Source organism: Setaria italica, chromosome III (assembly GCF_000263155.2).
Source record: "Setaria italica strain Yugu1 chromosome III, Setaria_italica_v2.0, whole genome shotgun sequence".
NCBI classification, from domain to species: domain Eukaryota; kingdom Viridiplantae; phylum Streptophyta; class Magnoliopsida; order Poales; family Poaceae; genus Setaria; species Setaria italica.
The window spans coordinates 48,828,898-48,846,841 of NC_028452.1; the positions used below are offsets into that span (position 1 = coordinate 48,828,898).

A 17,944-nucleotide genomic window follows, 5' to 3' on the forward strand; every position below is an offset into this window, starting at 1 on the left:
AACGTGTGTTTCTACGACCAACTTGCTAATACGACGACTGTCCATGTTCATTTTTAGAAAACGAGCTCCCAGGGCTTTTCCATGGCAATCTCTGGCAATGTGTGGGTTGTCATCTCCTTGCAACATGATGATGAGCAGCTGCACTACCGATTTGCCACGATGCAGCCACTTCTGTGCATCCGCACAAGTGGGTCCGATGATAAGGACCCCATTTGGTTGGCCCACACACACATGCATGACCACACGGAGGAAGTGCACGACTTCCTCGAGAGCGGTGAAAACCCAACCACCTCAGCTCTCACTCGCTCAGCCATCATCATCTTCCTCCTGGCACCGCTACTATAAAACCCCCTTTTTCGATCAAGGGCACCCCTTCCACACAGCCAAGTCAGGGAGGTGGAGCACCAGGACGGGACGACACCTCTACCGCTTCTTCCATGACCAGGTGAGCCGGATCAAGAATCGAGGAAAGAGTTCATTGTCTGCTGGTGAGGAAAGAGTTCATTGTCTGCTGGTGATAGATCGAGTTCTTGGTTTCTTGCTCTTTTTCTTGCAACTGAGTTCTTCCCCAATCTTGCTCTTTTTCTTGCAACTGAGTTCTTCCCCAATCTTGCTCTTTTTCTTGCAACTGAGTTCTTCCCCAATCTTGCTCTTTTTCTTGCAACTGAGTTCTTCCCCAATCTTGCTCTTTTTCTTGCAACTGAGTTCTTCCCCAATCTTGTTGCTACGGAACAAATTAGGTATGAGATGGAGACAGGGTAGGAGGAGGCTCCGCGAGCAATGCAAGTGGCGGACAAATGATTTTAGAATTGAGTGTACATAATATTCATGTTTTTTTCCTAAATATATCTCACTACACTATTTTATTTTCAATCAAACTTATATTTTTCAAATGAAACAAAGTTTTATTAACCATCCATAGATAAACTAACAATCCTAAAGACATAGAAGCATGCAGTGTCTTTATACTTTGCAAGTTACGAGAGTTTATGTACTTGCTCTAACTTCACTTATGTTGCAACATATGTCATGAGCTTACTCCTAGACTTTAGTGGTGAGGAACTCGCTGGCCCTTAGCTTTTATAGTATATAACAGTCATATTGTAGTTGTTCTCACAAAAATATCAACATTCACTAATGCCCTCATATAACCATATTTAAACATACACACTACCATTTTATGTAGTAACAAAAATATCTTTTGTATATTAAATCTTTTATCTATAGATATTTTCAAAAGAGACGAGCTTTATAAGATTTTTATATTATCTCGTAAAGATTATATATCTATTTGATTCAAATTATATTCTAGCTAGAAATTTTCTTAGTAGAGTAAAAAAAAATAGAAGTGTCAATTGGCATGCTATTTTAAGATATCATAATTGTAATTTGGTTTCAACGTTGCACAATCTTAAAGTGATAGAGTGCAAGTAATTGCACTTGCTCTTCTCTTTTGTACGTTTTCAAAAGTCATGATGTTTATGCATTGTTCTATACAATATAAGTCATTTAAGTTTCAGAGATATATGTGTTCCTGAATGCCCCCACTTCCCACTTCATGTATATGAATTTACGGATTAAAAAGATATATGTGCAAGCATGTCGAATCCTAGCAGAATGAATCATAGAGCGAATGAGAGAGAGGAGGAAAAGGCGAATGGCAAATGGAAGGGGAATTTGGTCCGGACGTTCGGCATGTTTATTGTTCCTGCCACCTTGGACGAGTGTCATAACGCTAAGCAACCACCTAATATAACATGTCAATGAGGTTAGGTCCAATGAGACAATTTATTTTATTTCGGTTCAATAATTTACACGATCTTGTAAGCACACATATTTTTATGCATGCTAACTAATATTATTTTATTAAAAGTATTGGGTGTACAAGTGTACACCTATGGACCTATATCGTGTCCGCCCCTAGTCGCGGCGTCGCATGGTTACTGGCGGGGCGGCGTCTTCGTCAAACGGAGCATCTTGCTTCACGCGCGGGGCGGTGGCGGCTGCTTCTTTAGCCCACACTACGGCCTCGGCTCCGGGCGCTAGTTCAACTCCGGCGGCACCGGCACCTCTCCGTCGTGCCAAGCCGCCAAACACAGGCAGCAGCGTACCCAGGTACGTCAAGAAATCCACGATCGCCAATTACAAAACATGAGAGGAACCGCCGTGGACTTTACCAACCTCACCGGAGAAGCCGCCCTGAGACAAGTTCTGCCGCCCCTGAGACAAGTTCTCCGTTGCGGGTTGGGGCAGGTGGTAGGGTCAGGCCATCGAACCAAGCGATACAGTTGTATACAAGTCAAAGCTCAACAAGGTATTTTGGTTTCCTCCAATGCTTCAAGAGTTCTATCAGCAACTCATCGTACAACATTTCAGATTGCATGGGACTAGCATATATATGTATAATAACACAGTTGGTAGGTAATCCTTGTTTGTTGAGTTCATCCTGGCTACATATACATAGTTTGTGAAAGCATGCATCCGTTGGTACAAGTCATCCAACAAGTGTTCATACATCATTCATCCATCATGAGCTCTTTTCAGGATGCATCAGTTTCTTACTCGCGAGTTGTCATGTCATGTGACCTCAAGGAAATGAAGGGGATGAACTGGTGGTACTATACATGCATGATTAAGTGAATCTCCTCAATTTTTGCCGCCCTGGGATGAAAAGATGTTGCGCCGGCGGCAAACCCTTCACCTTGATGGCTATGGAGAACGAACTGAAGTGGACTAACAATTGGCCACGAATGGGCCACATCTCAAAATGCAAAATAATATCATTTCTTCTTCAGATGGGTTGCTGACAACATGAACTCTGAAATCAGAAGAAAGGTGATGCTTGGTGTTCGGGAGTAGAGCCTGTGTCGCCCGGCACCGCAAGCCGCGGCCTTTTTGCTGCCCGCTGATCATCTTACGGCGCCCAGCTCGTGGTAGGCCGCCGGACGACGTCGTCGCCGGGGCAGACCGCCTGAGGTGGCCGTGCTCCCTCGATCCGGCTCATGCTTTTGCTCTTAAACATCTCGCGTGCCAGCACAGGTCATGTACAGACAGCAAGGCTGCAGCTTGTTTCTTTGTGGAGACGAGACCGTTTTGACGAACTCCATCCGAACAGAGGTAGCAGAACTAACCAATCCATGAACGCGCAGTGCCTGCCGTGCCGTGCGTTGCATATTGTTGATTTCTTCTTCCTCGCGCCATGCATGGAAGAAGTTTGCAGCCGCTGCAGCAACTAACGGCTTCAAATAACATGTCTTTTGTTGAAATTGGCAATGCAGCGGTCATCGTCGATGCCTCCATGACGATCGTACTGGAAATGGATGCTCAACAACCACAGTAGGAAGAGATCGACTAGCATGATGGACACTCACGCATGCGCACACATTTTTTTTTCGTGACTTCCTTCAGGCGTTCCAACAGCTTTGACAATACTTGCTGAGACCAACTCGATGTTGTGATCTACTTGTAGAGTTGTGTGATCGCTGTATGCACAAATTGGATGCCATGACCCATATATGTCAGTGTCAGTGTGTTAGCACCTCTGTGAAATCAAAAGAAACTTGAGTGGAGAGCTGGCGGATCGATGGCGCACGCTCAAGGGAGCCCATTCTTTGTTACGCTCCTCATCCTGTTTGCTCGCGCAGCAGTTAGCCAATGCTGTCCGTCGCCTCTACCTGCCACAGGCGCGTTGCGCTCCCGCCACTCAGGAACGAAGCATGGAAGAAGCAGCTAGCTCACCAGAGTAGTTTGGTTTGCTCCAATACTTCAAAGTTCCCTTAGATGGATGACTACATCTACATGTATAGCTGCTTGAAAGAGAAGCACATGGTACTTACTCATTGTAACACTCTGAATGGGCATCGAATTGCCTTTAGTTTATATTTCCCTGAAGCGTACTTACGTATTTTCTCTTCTATTTTTGGAGAGTATATATGTGGCTTTTGTTTTAATATAGAACCCCATCCTATTTCAGATGCATCTGTCTCTATAATAAAATAATAGTCATCTAAAGGTAAATCTAGGGGTTTTAATCCTTTTACCTTATCTTTTATGATTCTTACTAGCTTTATATCTTCAGAATTGAAATACTTTTGCCCATTTTTTCTTAACTTTGCATATAATGGACCATCCAATTTTGCTAAGTTTTCTATATAATTTCTAGCATAATTTACTATTCCTAAAAATTGCTGCAAGGTTTTCTTATCATTCATAGTATCAGGAAATTGCAAAATTTTCTTTGTATATGATCTTGTAAATAAATTTTTCCCTCACCTATTTCATGGCCTAGAAAATTTATGTTTTTTTGCATTTTTCTTTGAAATAAAGCAGGGGCATTTTTTAAACCTAATGGCATCACCAACTATTCAAAATGGCCATGAAAATTTATGTTTTTTTGCATTTTTCTTTGAAATAAAGCAGGGGCATTTTTTAAACCTAATGGCATCACCAACTATTCAAAATGACCTTGAGGACATGTGAATACAGTCCAGCCTATTGATTCTTTTTACTTACCGGAACCCAACTTTTAAATCAAATTTTGAGAAATATTTGATTCCTTGTATTCTATTATCCATTCTTGCTTATTTGGGATGTTATATCCATCATCTATAGTATTATCATTTTGTCTTTTATAATTAATAACCATCCTTAACTTTTCTCTAATTATTTCAGCATGATTTCTAACTATAAAGACAGCTGATCTATGAGGACTCCTACTTTCTCTTATAGCTCCTAGCTTTAATAATTATTCAATATGCATCTTGAATTCATCTTGAATTCTTCTATATCCTTAGATGTTGCTTCTATAGGACTTGTCTTAATTATGTAATCAGGATTTATTATATTAAGTTTACATACTATACCGTTCTTATCCCAATATTTCATTAGTATTTCTCCAATTATTTCGATTTCTTCTAACCTTTGTACTATTTTATCTGTATCTTTCTTAGATTTTATATCTCTATACCAGTTTGGTGATAGTGATTGCAGACTGATACATTCTATGCATGAATTTGCTACGTGGAATTCTTCTATGCTTTCACCTAATTCTTCGTCTATAAAGTTATCGGTGGTCTTATTATCATCAGTTTCTTGAAGTTCTAGTTTAGATTTTCTTACATTAGAACTTATAGCTGTTTGCACTTCTGTTATGTATGGAATATTATCTTGATAAGGAATGAAGGTAATTCCTTGCTCATGTATAATCGTTGTTTGTAAGGAAAACTTCAAAAATCTCAATCCTAATATCATATCATCATTTATCATGGATAGGTCTCTTATTGTGATTTTGTCCATTATATATTTTGTATTATTTATCTGTACTTCAATATTATAGGCTAACTGATTATGAAGCTTCTTTGTTCCTGACATATCAGTAGATATTTCTGCTTTATCTTGATCTATCGTATGCACTATTTCTAGACATCTTGCATAATATTCATCATGTATAATATTCTTTGTACAACCAATATCTACTAATGCTAATATTTTGTAAGTGATGGTAGGTGTTAATTTTACCTTTACAGGTATTCTTATTCCTACAATTTCTTTAAATGGTAACCTAACTATATATTTGTTGCCGAAATTAATTATGGCATCTTTTAATTGCAGTGCCTTATCCTTATTTCTATCAATTATAGCTTGATTGTTTAACTCAATGTTGCCACTACCATTTCCTTCAATCTTATTATTGAATTCAATTCTACTTCTTAGATCTTCTAACTCAGTTTCTAAAATATTTATCCTATTTTCTAAATTTCTAACTCTACTTACTAATATTTTATCTTCTGCTACTATTTCTATTTCTTGTCTCCATTTCTGATTAGTATTCTTTAAACATGAAGCACATGCTTGCTTTAAACATATACTACATGTAAATCTATTATCTTGACTAGGGTAATATATGCAGAAAGCACATTTTATATTATAGTCTCCTCTTCCTTTTATCCAATCATGTTCACAATCTCCTCCTTGATCTATTAATTTTATTCTAGCATCTTTTGAATTACTTGTTTTTTTATTTTTTATTTCTAATGCATCCGTAGCATTTTCTAAATTATGTATTTCATCATTATCTAGAGAGTTTATAAAATCTTTGTAACTCTGCGCATTATTTTTCTCTTTTTCTTCATAACTTTCCAAAAGGTACATATCATTAGGTTTCTTTTGGATTTCTTTATTTATAGTATATTCTTTCTTAATATTACTTTGTGGAACTTCTTTTACTTTATATATATAATATTATTGTTCCTTCTAATAAAAGCATATGCATTTGTTGGTATAGTTAGCCATGTGGCCCGTGGCCCGTGGGCCACCCATGGCATGGGGTTTTGGTCCGATTCAGGCATGGCCCGGCACGGCGGCCGTCATGCCCGTGACGGCCCAGCCCACACCATGGGCCATGTCTGGGCCGCTACCTCAGCCCACGTGCCCACACCATGGGCCATGTCTGGGCCGCTACCTCAGCCCACATGCTGGCCCGGCACGGCCTAACCCATTTGGCCCGTCGGTATTAAGTGGGTGGCCCAGCCTGTTAAGGCCCACTCGACCCGCATATAAAAACCGCCTCCCCCGCGCCTTCCGCTGCTGCCCCCGCCGCCTCCCCCGCGCCCTCCACCGCCCCCGTTGGCCCCTCGCGCCCTCCACAGCCCCTGCTCTGCGCCCTCCCCTGCTCTGCGCCCGCCAGCCCCTGCTCCACCGCACCCTTCTTGATGCGGTCGATCTGGTGGCGCGGCAGCTAGAATGACACCATCACCATCGGTGTTTGCTCCTGCTGCTGCTGCTAAGGCGGAGGCGGAGGAGGAGGGGTGAGGTGGTTGAATGCCGTGCACGCAGGCCGGCACGAGCACGGTGAGGCCGTTAAGGCCCGCCGGGCCAGCATGCTGGCATGGCCCACCTAAGAAGGCGGTGGGCGGTGCCTGAGCCACTCCTTCGGCACGTGGGCCGGCACGACCCAGCACGATTACTGTGCGGGCCTACCCGTGCCGGGCCAAATTATGCTCGTGCCAAGCCGCGCCGGGCCGCCCATTTGGCCATCTGTATCTGTCGGTGCAAATCATCTAACAAGTGTTCGCACGTGTCATTCATCAATCATGACCTCTTTTTCACGATGCATCAGTTTCGCATTTGCTGAGAGCTGCCATATCGATCGTGTGACATCAAGGAAATAAAGGGATGAACAGCTGGTGGTGGTACTATACACGCTTAAGTGATTCTCGTCGATTTTTGCTGCCCTGAACGAAAAGATGTATCGTGCTGCGTCGTCATCGCTTGCACAGCAGCAAACTCTTGCACTGCAAGCAAAGATTTGTAATAAACATTTTTATTTGTCCAGGAATTAGCGACATCTATCAAAATGCAAAATAATATAATTTCTTATTTCACAAGATGGTTAAGCCATGCATGTATCTTGTAGCTCACATCTAGCCATGAATAATGGCAAAGCCCTCTTGGACGACCACGTCCCGGTGCTCGCGGGAACCGATCGATCAAGAACCGCGTATCGTACATCTGCATGCAGTACTAGTGCACTGCTACACGCGTCGTTGCATCTATCTGCAGTTCTTCACCAATCTTTGCTGCTGCCGAACCAATTAGGTACGAGATGGAGAGAGGGCAGGAGGAGGCTCCGGCGATCAATGCAAGAGGAGCAAGGCGGAGGCGGAGGGGCAAGACGGCTGGTCACGGCGACCACAACCTCCATGACCAGGTGAGGGGATCAAGATGACAAGAAGTCAAAGCTCAACAAGGTATTTTGGTTTCCTCCAATACTTCAAGAGTTCTATCAGCAACTCATCGTGCAACATTTCAGATTGCATGGGACTAGCATATATATGTATAATAACACAGTTGGTAGGTAATCCTTGTTTGTTGAGTTCATCCTGGCTACATATATATAGTTTGTGAAAGCATGAATCCATTGCTACAAGTCATCCAGGAAGTGTCCATGTATCATTCATTTATCGTGTGAGGACACTCCAGGTCATCAGCGTTGTGTTTACCCCTGGTGCCAGCGTCGTATACAGGTATTCTGTGACCTACATGGCTGCATGTCACGGGTGGAAAACTCACCTTTAGTCTCGGTTGGTAGGAGTCAAATCCATCTAAAAATCATCCGGGATAAATTTTTCGAGACAAAAGACACCCGTGACTAAAGGCCTCATTTAGTCACGATTGGTGTTACCAATCGGGACTAAAAAATTTCAACAAAAAATAAAAAAAAGTGACGCACAGCCGCCGGCCACGCTCGCTGCCCCAGCCCCGACCTCCACGTCGCTCTGCCGCTTCGAGTCCGCTCCGAGCCCCGCCTGCCGCTTCGGCTCCGCTCCACCTCGCTTTGCCCCGCGCCGCCGGTGCCCGCCCGCTCCGCCCCGCGCGCCAACCCTGCCCTCGCCCTGCTGCCGCTCCTCACTTCCAGTGAGGGGCGAGCAGAGGGGGAAGGGGAGGGGCAACAAGGGGAGGGGGTGGCCACCCGCGCCGAAGAGGAGGAGGGGAGGAGGAGGAAGGAGGAAGGAGGGAGGAGAGGAGGCCGGAGAGAGTGGCCTGTGCGCCTGTACTGCCTGCGTGGCTAAGGACCTTGTGCTTGTGAGGATTTAATGTGGAGAGAGGGGAGAGGGTGCACGGGGACGTTTTGTCCCGGTTGGTAAAGGAGGGGTCTTTTGTCCCGGTTAGAATTTCCAACCGGGATAAAAAGGGGGAGCATCGCTCCCAGATCTTTTCAACCGGGACTAAAGGCCCTCCCGTCGGTGTCCTTTCAGCCCCTCATTTTTTACCCGGGACTAAAGACCTTTTAGTCACGGGCTCAATATTAACCGGGACAAAAGGAATTGGATGGAAGGTCAGTTACTTGTGTGCAAGTCTCATCAGTTTTGCTTTTGCAATCCTAGCTAAGAACATTCAGTCACACCAAAACTACTACTCAAAGTACTTACATATAAGAGGAGAGCTAAACCGAGATTGATCCTTGAGCTGGAAGCCTGCAACCGGACGATGATTAGGGATCGCGACGGCAGCGGCGGCGGCTGGCCTTCGAACTGGTGTCAGCCGCCGGCGACGATCACCGGAGGTGGCTGCCAAACGAGGCCAGAGTCCTGAGCGGTGCATGCGCGCACCCTGCAACTCAGTTGTGTGTTGGATGGCTATGGGCCGCAGGAAAGAGCGGGCTCTTGTAACTGGGCTTCCTCGAGGCCCAGAAACTTAGGGTGCGATTGGTTTCCTTCTCTGCTGAGCCTAGCTCGCACCACCCACCCAGGCTCCCGTCGGCCAGGCTCGTCAGATGCAACCCCCTTTTGATTGGTTGATGTTTGCATGCAGCCTAGCTCGCGTGGGAAGTTGATTGGTTGCCTGCTTCGCTGCGTTTTTTTGCCTGCGCGCTGCATCCATGCATCCGCCGCTGCATCCCGGGAGCCTGGCTCTGGAGATACGAAGAATTTAGTTGCATCACGGGAGCCAGGCTCTAGATGTCCTTTTGCATCTCGCGAGCCAGGCCCAGCAAGCAGTGCAGGCAACCAATCGTACGGAGGTCGCACACGAAGAGCTCGCATCTGGCCTGATACAGGGAACCAATCGCAAACTTAACTGCTCGCACATTAAGCCGCCTGGTTGCATCGATGCCTCATTGTACGGATCCAATAATGGTCCAGATGATCTTAGGCCGGGACGGTAAATGAAATACTGTCCATCCCGACCAGCGCCGGGCGCCGTCGCTCTCCCTCGCCGCGCGCGCACGGTTCAGCAGTTCGTCGCCGCCATCGCGCTCGACATCGTCAGCTGTGGCCACCGCACGGGGACCACACCACCGCCGTGTATAGCTGCACGGGGACAATAATATATATAATATTATTGTTCCTTGCAATAAAAGCATATGCATCTGTTGGTGCAAGTCATCTAACAAGTGTTCACTACACGTGTCATTCATCAACCATGACCTCTTTTTCACGATGCATCAGTTTCGTATTTGCTGAGAGCTGCCATGTCGATCGTGTGACCTCAAGGAAATAAAGGGATGAACAGCTGGTGGTGGTGCTATACACGCTTAAGTGAATCTCGTCGATTTTTGCTGCCCTGGAACGAAAAGATGTATCGTGCTGCGTCGTCATCGCTTGCACGCACTGGCGGCAAACTCTTGCACTGCAAGCAAAGATTTGGACTAAACATTTTTATTTGTCCAGGAATTAGCGACATGTATCAAAATGCAAAATAGCATATTTTCTTATTTCACAAGATGGTTAAGCCATGCATGTATCTTGTAGCTCACATCTAGCCTAACCATTGCAGCTCCAATAACCACTCGGTTATTATATTAAACATTTCTTTGCCACTTGATTCATCAACAAACATTTCCGTGCTCCGGCTCGTGCTGTTGATCTTAGGTCCTGTTTAGTTGTCCGATTTTGGACAATCAAAATCATTGTGCCAGAACTGTAGCATACTGTAACGTTTCGTTTGTATTTGTGAATTATTGTCCAAACATTGACTAATTAGGCTCAAAAGATTCATCTCGCAAAGTACAACAAAACTGTGCAATTAGTTTTTGATTTCGTCTACATTTAGTACTCTCTGCATGTACCGCAAGTTTGATGTGACAAGGAATCTTCTTTTTTATAGTGCCAAAGTTAGATTTTGGGGAACTAAACATGACCTTAAACATTCTCATGCGACACTTGCCTGTTGGTTGGTACTCTACTTAAGGAAAGTGGGGCACACGGGTCTTGTTTAGTTGCGTGATTTTGGTTGTCCAAAATCACTGTGCCAGCACTGTAGCATACTGTAGCGTTTCGTTTGTATTTGTGAATTATTATCCAAATATTGACTAATTGAGCTCAAAAGATTCGTCTCGCAAAGTACAACCAAACTGTGCAATTAGTTTTTTTATTTCATCCACATTCAGTACTGTACTGCAAGTTTGATGTGATGAGAAATCTTCTTTTTGCATAGTGTCAAAGTTGGAATTTGGGGAACTGGGCCGGGTCAGTTGCCAAGCGCCCACTGCTTGCCTGCCGAGCAAGGGGCTGCCGCGTGGGGCCCGCCCGGGCCGGCTTTAACAATTCAAGGAGCCCTTTCTGCGGATCACCATCACACACAGTACTGCACGCACAGTGGGAAGGAGCTCTTCTTCTCTCTTTTTTTTCATTATAAAGAAGTACTGCTAGGAAGGAGCTTGGACAGTTGGACTGCAAAGCATCAAGCATCTCCAATAAACCCATGCTGCCTTTTCCGGCAGGCCCGGGAAAATATCTCAAGCCTGAACGGATACCGTGCCCACTGTTTGGGAACAAACAGGCGGATCGATCATGCTTTGCTTCTTCCTTTCCGAGCCAAGTGGTACGGTCCTACTCTTTCTAGAGAGTGGAGACGGTCTCCTCGGGGTGTGGTTACTGGCCGACACCTGGCTCAAGGACCCCCCACGTTTTGTTTTGCCTGCACCACACAGGAACTGCTGCTGCATGAAGCCTCGATACTTCATCAGAGATTCAGAGGTAGTGAGAGTGGCAGACAGAACGTGGAAATTTCCAACCAAGGGGGAGGAGAAAAGGAAGAAAAAAAAAGGTGGCATTGCATTACATTGCATTGCAACCTCTCGAGTCTCAACATCGTCACGTACGTGCCACTCTAGGCATGGATGGATGAACGTGGACACTACTCTGATGAACGTGACGTCACGGTTCATTACCCAAGCTGGGAAAAAAAACAAAACCCACCAAAATAAATCCCGTCGTCACCTGACGTCCGGAAGAAGCAGCAGGCCGAAGTCAGCCGTGGCGCGCGGGCCCACGCGTCGGCCTCACCGGTGCGGATAACGAAACCGTGTACCCAACCGACCGGATCCCGCCTGCCACCCTCCCACGCCGCCGTCGGTTTTGCTGCCGCCGCGCATCGCTTTCCGCCTCCCCCCCAACCCGAATCGGCGGCCGCGACACCCACAGCCTCTTCCCCACCCCTCCCGATCGAGCGAGTCGATGGGCTCGCTTGCCTGCCTCGGTCCAGACCCCCTTGCCTTCCTGATGGCACAGCCCACGGTTTTGCTACCACCACCTCCTCTGCCCCGTCCTCCTCCTCCTCCAGCCGCTGCTGTCGCTGCTTATAGCAGCGCGCTGCCGGCCCTTTTTTCTTCCCCACGACTGCCGCTTCCCTTCTTCTTCCTCGCACCGCGTCCTTATCGCCTCTCCTTTCTCCGATTCCTCGCCGTTATCGCGCCAAAGGATCGCTTTTTTTCCCTGCGAGATAATTAATATCACCGGCCTGTTGGTACGGTGGTTGATCGATGAAGGTGGTTGCTGGGGGAGTGGAGGTGGCGAAGCCCGCCGGCACGGCTGCCGGGGAGCGCACGGCCAAGCGGCGGCGGGTGGCGGCGGAGCCGGCGGGGGTGAGGCGGCCCGGGGTGGCGCGGCGCGGGAGGAGGAGGCGGGTGCAGGCGGACGCGGCCGCCGTGCAGCGCCTCTTCCAGGCCTGCCGCGACGTCTTCAGGGGGCCCGGCACCGTGCCCAGGCCCGACGAGGTCCGACTGCTCCGCGACATGCTCGGTGCGTTATCTCTACTCACACCACTACTTACTTCTGCTGCTCTGCATTCCTCTGTTCGTGTATGTGATTCAAAGATATGAGTAGTAGCCAGTTCAGCGTGTCAAAAAGTTCCCCAAAATTTCCTGAATTTTGAAGCATGGTGCGATAACCCACTCTCGAAAGTTCGTTAGTTACACGGGTTCGTGTGAGCAGGAACAGATTAAACCGGAATTGTTTGCAGGAACACACATGTTTTTTTCCTTCTGGTTTTACCCTGCAGTGTCCTGATTGTTGCTGCTTAGCGTGTTTGGTGAAACGCAGGAGACTAGCAAAATTTTCATTCAAGCCATCTTGTCGTAGGAAGCATGCATAAGAGTCTCTGCCTCAGCATATGTATATTATGTCCTGTTCATGGATTTACTGAATTTGAATCGCCGGTGATAATGTTTGCAGACAGGATGAAGCCGGAAGATGTCGGCCTAAGCCCAGATCTCAAGTTCTTCAGGGCTAGAGATGCCGCTCAAGGAACCCCCACCATTACGCACACGACAATATACAAATGCCCAAATTTTTCGGTAAGCATGCCGTGCTGTGGAAATTAACTCTTGAGTGTAAATCTGATCAATAAGTTGTCCATGCGAATATGCGATGTCTAGGGTTCTTAGCTGAAGCCAGACTTGTTCTTACTGATGTCCGTGCTTTGCTTGGCAGATGGTTATCTTATTTTTGCCGCAGAATGCAGTCATCCCTCTCCACAATCACCCTGGAATGACGGTATTCAGCAAGCTGCTCCTCGGATCCATGCATATCAAGTCATATGACTGGGTTGATGCTGATTCTGATCCGTCAGCGAGCAGCTGTTCATCTTCAGCTGATGATCAATGTAAGCTTTTGATCAGTCTATATATTTTGTCATCAGTTTTGCTTTATCTTTACTGTCATCCACCCTCCATATATAGTGCAAAGCTTCTAATGTTAAAGGTTTGCTTTGCAGTGAGATTGGCAAAACTGGTGGTGGATGGTGTTTTTACAGCGCCGTGTGACACCTCAGTCCTGTATCCGACGACGGGAGGAAACATGCATCGATTTACCGCCATTGCGCCTTGTGCAATCCTCGACATTCTTGGCCCCCCGTACTCCATAGAAGAGGATAGGGATTGCACATACTACACTGATATTCCATATACACACCATTCGAGTAAGTAGCCACATCTTTTTACCTCTGAAATCTGAATGCTTTCAGCATTCATTACTACCTCTTAATTTCGACAAATGTACCATATTGGCACTTGAAAGGCTTGTCCCGTCATCAACTATATTCAAAAGCCAAGTTGGTGGTTGAGGTATTTATAGTATTGACAACATGCACAATGCTAGATATTTCTGTACTTGTTTAATCACAAAACTGTGGACGGTTTAGGCATGATCTGCAATCATGTAGTTAATCATAGTTTATCAAAAACAGTTGTTTCTCATGGAGCAGCCCACCGGATAGGGAAAGGTTTCTGCTAGTTAAATAACAACATGCAGATGGCTTTGTTTAAGAACTCAGGTACAGTCCATCTCACAACCTGGGCACGTGATCAGCGGTTTAAGCACACAGTTTCGCGCTCATGTGCCAGTTGGAACCTCCTGTATAAATTAGGGCCTGTTTGGCTCCACCCTATTAAAGTTTAACACCTGTCACATCGGATGTTTGGATGCTAATTAGAAGTATTAAATATAGACTGATTACAAAACTAATTGCACAGTTGGAGTGTAATTCGCGAGACGAATCTATTAAGCCTAATCAGTCCATGATTTGATAATGTGGTGCTACAGTAACCATTTGCTAATGGTGAATTAATTAGGCTTAATAGATTCGTCTCGCGAATTAGCACAGGGTTCTGCAATTAATTTTATAATTAGCTTATGTTTAATTTTTCTAATTAGGATCCGAACATTCGATGTGACACTATTAAAGTTTAGCACCTCGTATCCAAACACCCCCTTAATCTAGCTTCACCCTTAAGACATTAGACACATGAACTGCAATACCGTGTATCTTGCAATGCTGCTTGTTTGTGCTAATTGAATAAAGGCAAACCTGGAAATTGAATTCAGTTGCTCATTGGATGTTACTGTCACTATTTTCGTGTAATTATTACCAGCTGTGTATTGAGTTCTCGCAACTGTATTGAGGCTCACAGAAGCTTGTTTTGTGTTTCTGCTTGCAGCGGCAGACGGCACCACTGACCTCGCCAGCGTGGAGCAAGATCAAGGCCATCTGGCATGGCTAAAGGAGATCGACATGCCGAGGGAGCTGAAGATGTGCAGCGTCCACTACGGCGGCCCGCCGATCTCTGACAAGTGACCGACGCCCGCTCTCTCCGGTTGTAGCTGTACTGTACCTAACTGATGTCCAACTGATCATGGCAGGATCATCCTGAGTTCCTGACCTTGTGAATAGCACTAGCAGCAAGCCATGAGCCTTCGCAGACAGACTCCCACCAGTTGGCGAGAAACAGAATGCTTGCTTGCCTCTGTGCACGCGGCGTTGTTGTTGTTAGATGTTTTCCTGGCCTATGCTTCGTTTTCTTCTTTTTAAATGGATGTTTCCTGTTCTTGGTTCTTAGTTAATACATAGATCATCCACAGATTAAATTTCGTTTCTATATCTCTTTAGTGTTCGGAATTGACTGTTTATTTCAAGTAGCTTTCCATGCTGTGAATTCTGAAATCTGAACCGTGAATTATAAAATGCAAGCCAGAAGAAGTCAGAGAAAACACATTCTACAAATATAAAATGTAGACATCATTTTCAACTGTTTGACTGTTTTTACCCTGTGATGAACTATTGTCAAAGTTCAAATTTTCATACAGTAGGTCCCCTCACAAACTGAGTCCTGACATCTGAACGGAAATGACACCTAACAAGGTGTGGAAGGGCATTCATTTATCTTGTACACATATAAACGAACTATATGCGGGCGTAAATGCAAGTCAAACTGTTCTGCGACCATGTGGAGAACGCTCTTGCAGATATGCGTTCTAGATGTAGTATAGGCATCATTTTCACTTGGATGATTAGCGAAACAAAAAAGAGAGAGCAAATGATCGATTTTTCAACCAAAATTTCAGTAGACGACAGCCTCGGACTTTTTCAAACTGTCTGCTTTACCAACTCTGGGATGGCATTATCCAAAGTGTGTACAGTCTGTGTTTCGCCGACTTGTCGGCCTGGGCCAAGCATATACACAAATTCTATAGACAGACGGGCCCAGTTAAAAATTCTGGCAAGTGCTGTCGCGGGCTATAATCAACCGCAAGCTAAAATAAGGCCCACAATACGTTCTTCTGCATGCAGGCGCCGTGCGGGCGTCGAACGCTTCCAGAATTTTTTTTCGTTATGTGGCTTCCCAAGTATGAGATGCGTGCGGGTAATTTGATCCGTCGGATGGGGTCCCTCTAACCCTACCTTGCGAGATACCCCCGCGCTTCGTCTGCTCCGCGCCGCTCCCGCGCGCGCTTCCCCGCCGGCCTTGGCGCGCCCGCCCGCGCTCCTCCCCGTCAGCCTCCGCGCGCTACTGCCGCGAGGCGCCCCCGCACCGGCCTCCACGCGCCTCCCGCCGGCCTCGCGCGCCGTTGCTGCGACGGCCTTGCTCCTCGCCGCCGCCTCCGCAAGTCGTGCGGTGCCCCGCGCCTCCGTGATTTGCTAGGGGCGTGCGCCGTCGCCGGAGAAGAAGAACAAAAAAAAAATTGTTGATGTTTGTTCGTCAAAATGTTGAATCCTTCTTTTCAAATATTGAACTATGCTATAAAAATGCTGAATGCAATATCTTTTTACAAAAAAGTTGATCTATGTTAAAAAATGTTGAATGTGGTATATTTAAATGTTGATCCGATTTTTAGAAATTGTTGAATATGATGTGTTAAAATGTTGATTTAGACATTTATTGGGCTTAATGGGGTGTCCCTGTTGCTTGGCCGCCGTCGGCACCAGGATCGTGGCCCCATCTACCTCGCCGCCGGCGACGATGAGCTACCTGCTCCTTCAAGCCGCTCTGCATGTGTGTTTGCAGTTGAGTGTAAACATTATCAAAACATATAGAACAGCAAAAGAGCCACAACCGAGTGAAAGTAAAGATAGCAACTTCATTATCACGACATGGTTTTAGCACATTATTTTACAGCCAAAATGCCACAGGATCCGCGAGGATGGACGCCTCCGTGGTTCCTTCAGGCACCTTGTAGCATTGCACCCGGAAAGTCTCGCCTGTCGTCAGGTCTCCATTGTTGTCATAGCCAAGAGAGAATGTCATCAAACGATAAAGATAAGCTACCGCATCGGGGCACCTCTCTCTCCTCGTCAGCGCCGCCGTCTCCCTCCTCCTCGAGCTCCTCCTCATCAGCAGTGTTGTTGCCGCCTCCAATGGAGACGCTCCGCACAAGGCAAAACTCGCTTCCTCCCAAGTAGAGGAGAGTAGCGCCGACGTGGCGCTCAGCTGGGTCCTCGCTGAACAGCTTCTCCCTGCCGAGCTTCCATGTAGGCCAGCCGTCGCCGGTCGCCGCCGCCTTGCAGGAGCAGAGGTGGCCGAGGGAGGCCGGGTCTTTGGAGAGCCCGACGATGGCGTTCAGGCCGTGGACAAAGTGCGCGCGGCCGGCGAACGGCAGCGCCCACTCGCCGCGCCGTGCCCACACACGCGCCGTCGCGTCGAAGGCGAAGGTGGCCGCGGCGGTGCTGACGAGGATGGTCCACCGCTCATCGGGGTGCACGGCGTAGGATGTGACGTCCAGCCTATCGAACGGCGGCGGCGGGAGCGTGAGCCACGACCACTCGCTGATGTCGCGGTGGCACTGGTTCTCCAGCCGCGGGGGCCAGAGCTTCGCCAGGGAGAGCACGGCGAAGGAGGAGCTCGTGTCCAGCGCGAACACCTCGTCGTCGCCGACGGGGAGGTAGATGGGGAGGAACGGGCACAAAAGGCCGGGGCCGAACGTGACGCCCCGCGACCGGACGTTGACGATGGGCTGGAAGACGTCGGGCACCGACACCTGGTTCCTGCTGTGCGTCCACCGGTAGAAAATCCGGCTTTAGAGGCGGTTGGAGAGACGTATAGATCTCAAAAATTCAACTGAAACTAATTATCTGAAACTAATTATCGGAAACTAAAGGTTCCCTTTTTAGTCTTGGGTATCTCATTTGGAACTAAAGCTTATCTTTACCAACCAGGATAAAAGACTTCTAAAAAAATAAAAAAAACTACGGGCCGCCCCCGTTGTGCCTGCTCACGCCGCCACCGCTAGCTGCAACTCGGCCTCGACCACCACCTCCTCGAGCTCCAACTCCACCGCAGAGATAATCAAATCAAGAGTAAGAAACAATTGATCTTCACAAATTGAAGCAAGAAACATGCTATCTTACATGACCATCACACAAGTAACAGAGTATACAACTAATCAATTCA

The 17,944-nt window shown here is 46.8% G+C and overlaps 1 protein-coding gene across 1 annotated transcript; it reads left to right on the forward strand.

The window, feature by feature from the left end:
* The first annotated feature begins 11,944 nt into the window (after positions 1-11,944).
* Positions 11,945-15,191, forward strand: LOC101757668 (plant cysteine oxidase 2). The gene is made up of 5 exons (XM_004963112.3): positions 11,945-12,521; positions 12,954-13,075; positions 13,212-13,383; positions 13,495-13,698; positions 14,717-15,191. The coding sequence occupies exons 1-5, from the start codon at positions 12,263-12,265 to the stop codon at positions 14,851-14,853; spliced, it is 894 nt and encodes a 297-aa protein (XP_004963169.1). The 5' UTR covers positions 11,945-12,262; the 3' UTR covers positions 14,854-15,191.
* Positions 15,192-17,944: the final 2,753 nt, after the last annotated feature.

Coding starts and splice junctions, on each gene's coding strand:
- LOC101757668 (XM_004963112.3), top strand. CDS start 12,263: ATGAAGGTGGTTGCTGGGGGAGTGGAGGTGGCGAAGCCCGCCGGCACG. Junction 13,384..13,494: donor ATCTTCAGCTGATGATCAAT/GTAAGCTTTTGA, acceptor TTTGCTTTGCAG/TGAGATTGGCAAAACTGGTG. Junction 13,699..14,716: donor TCCATATACACACCATTCGA/GTAAGTAGCCAC, acceptor TTCTGCTTGCAG/CGGCAGACGGCACCACTGAC.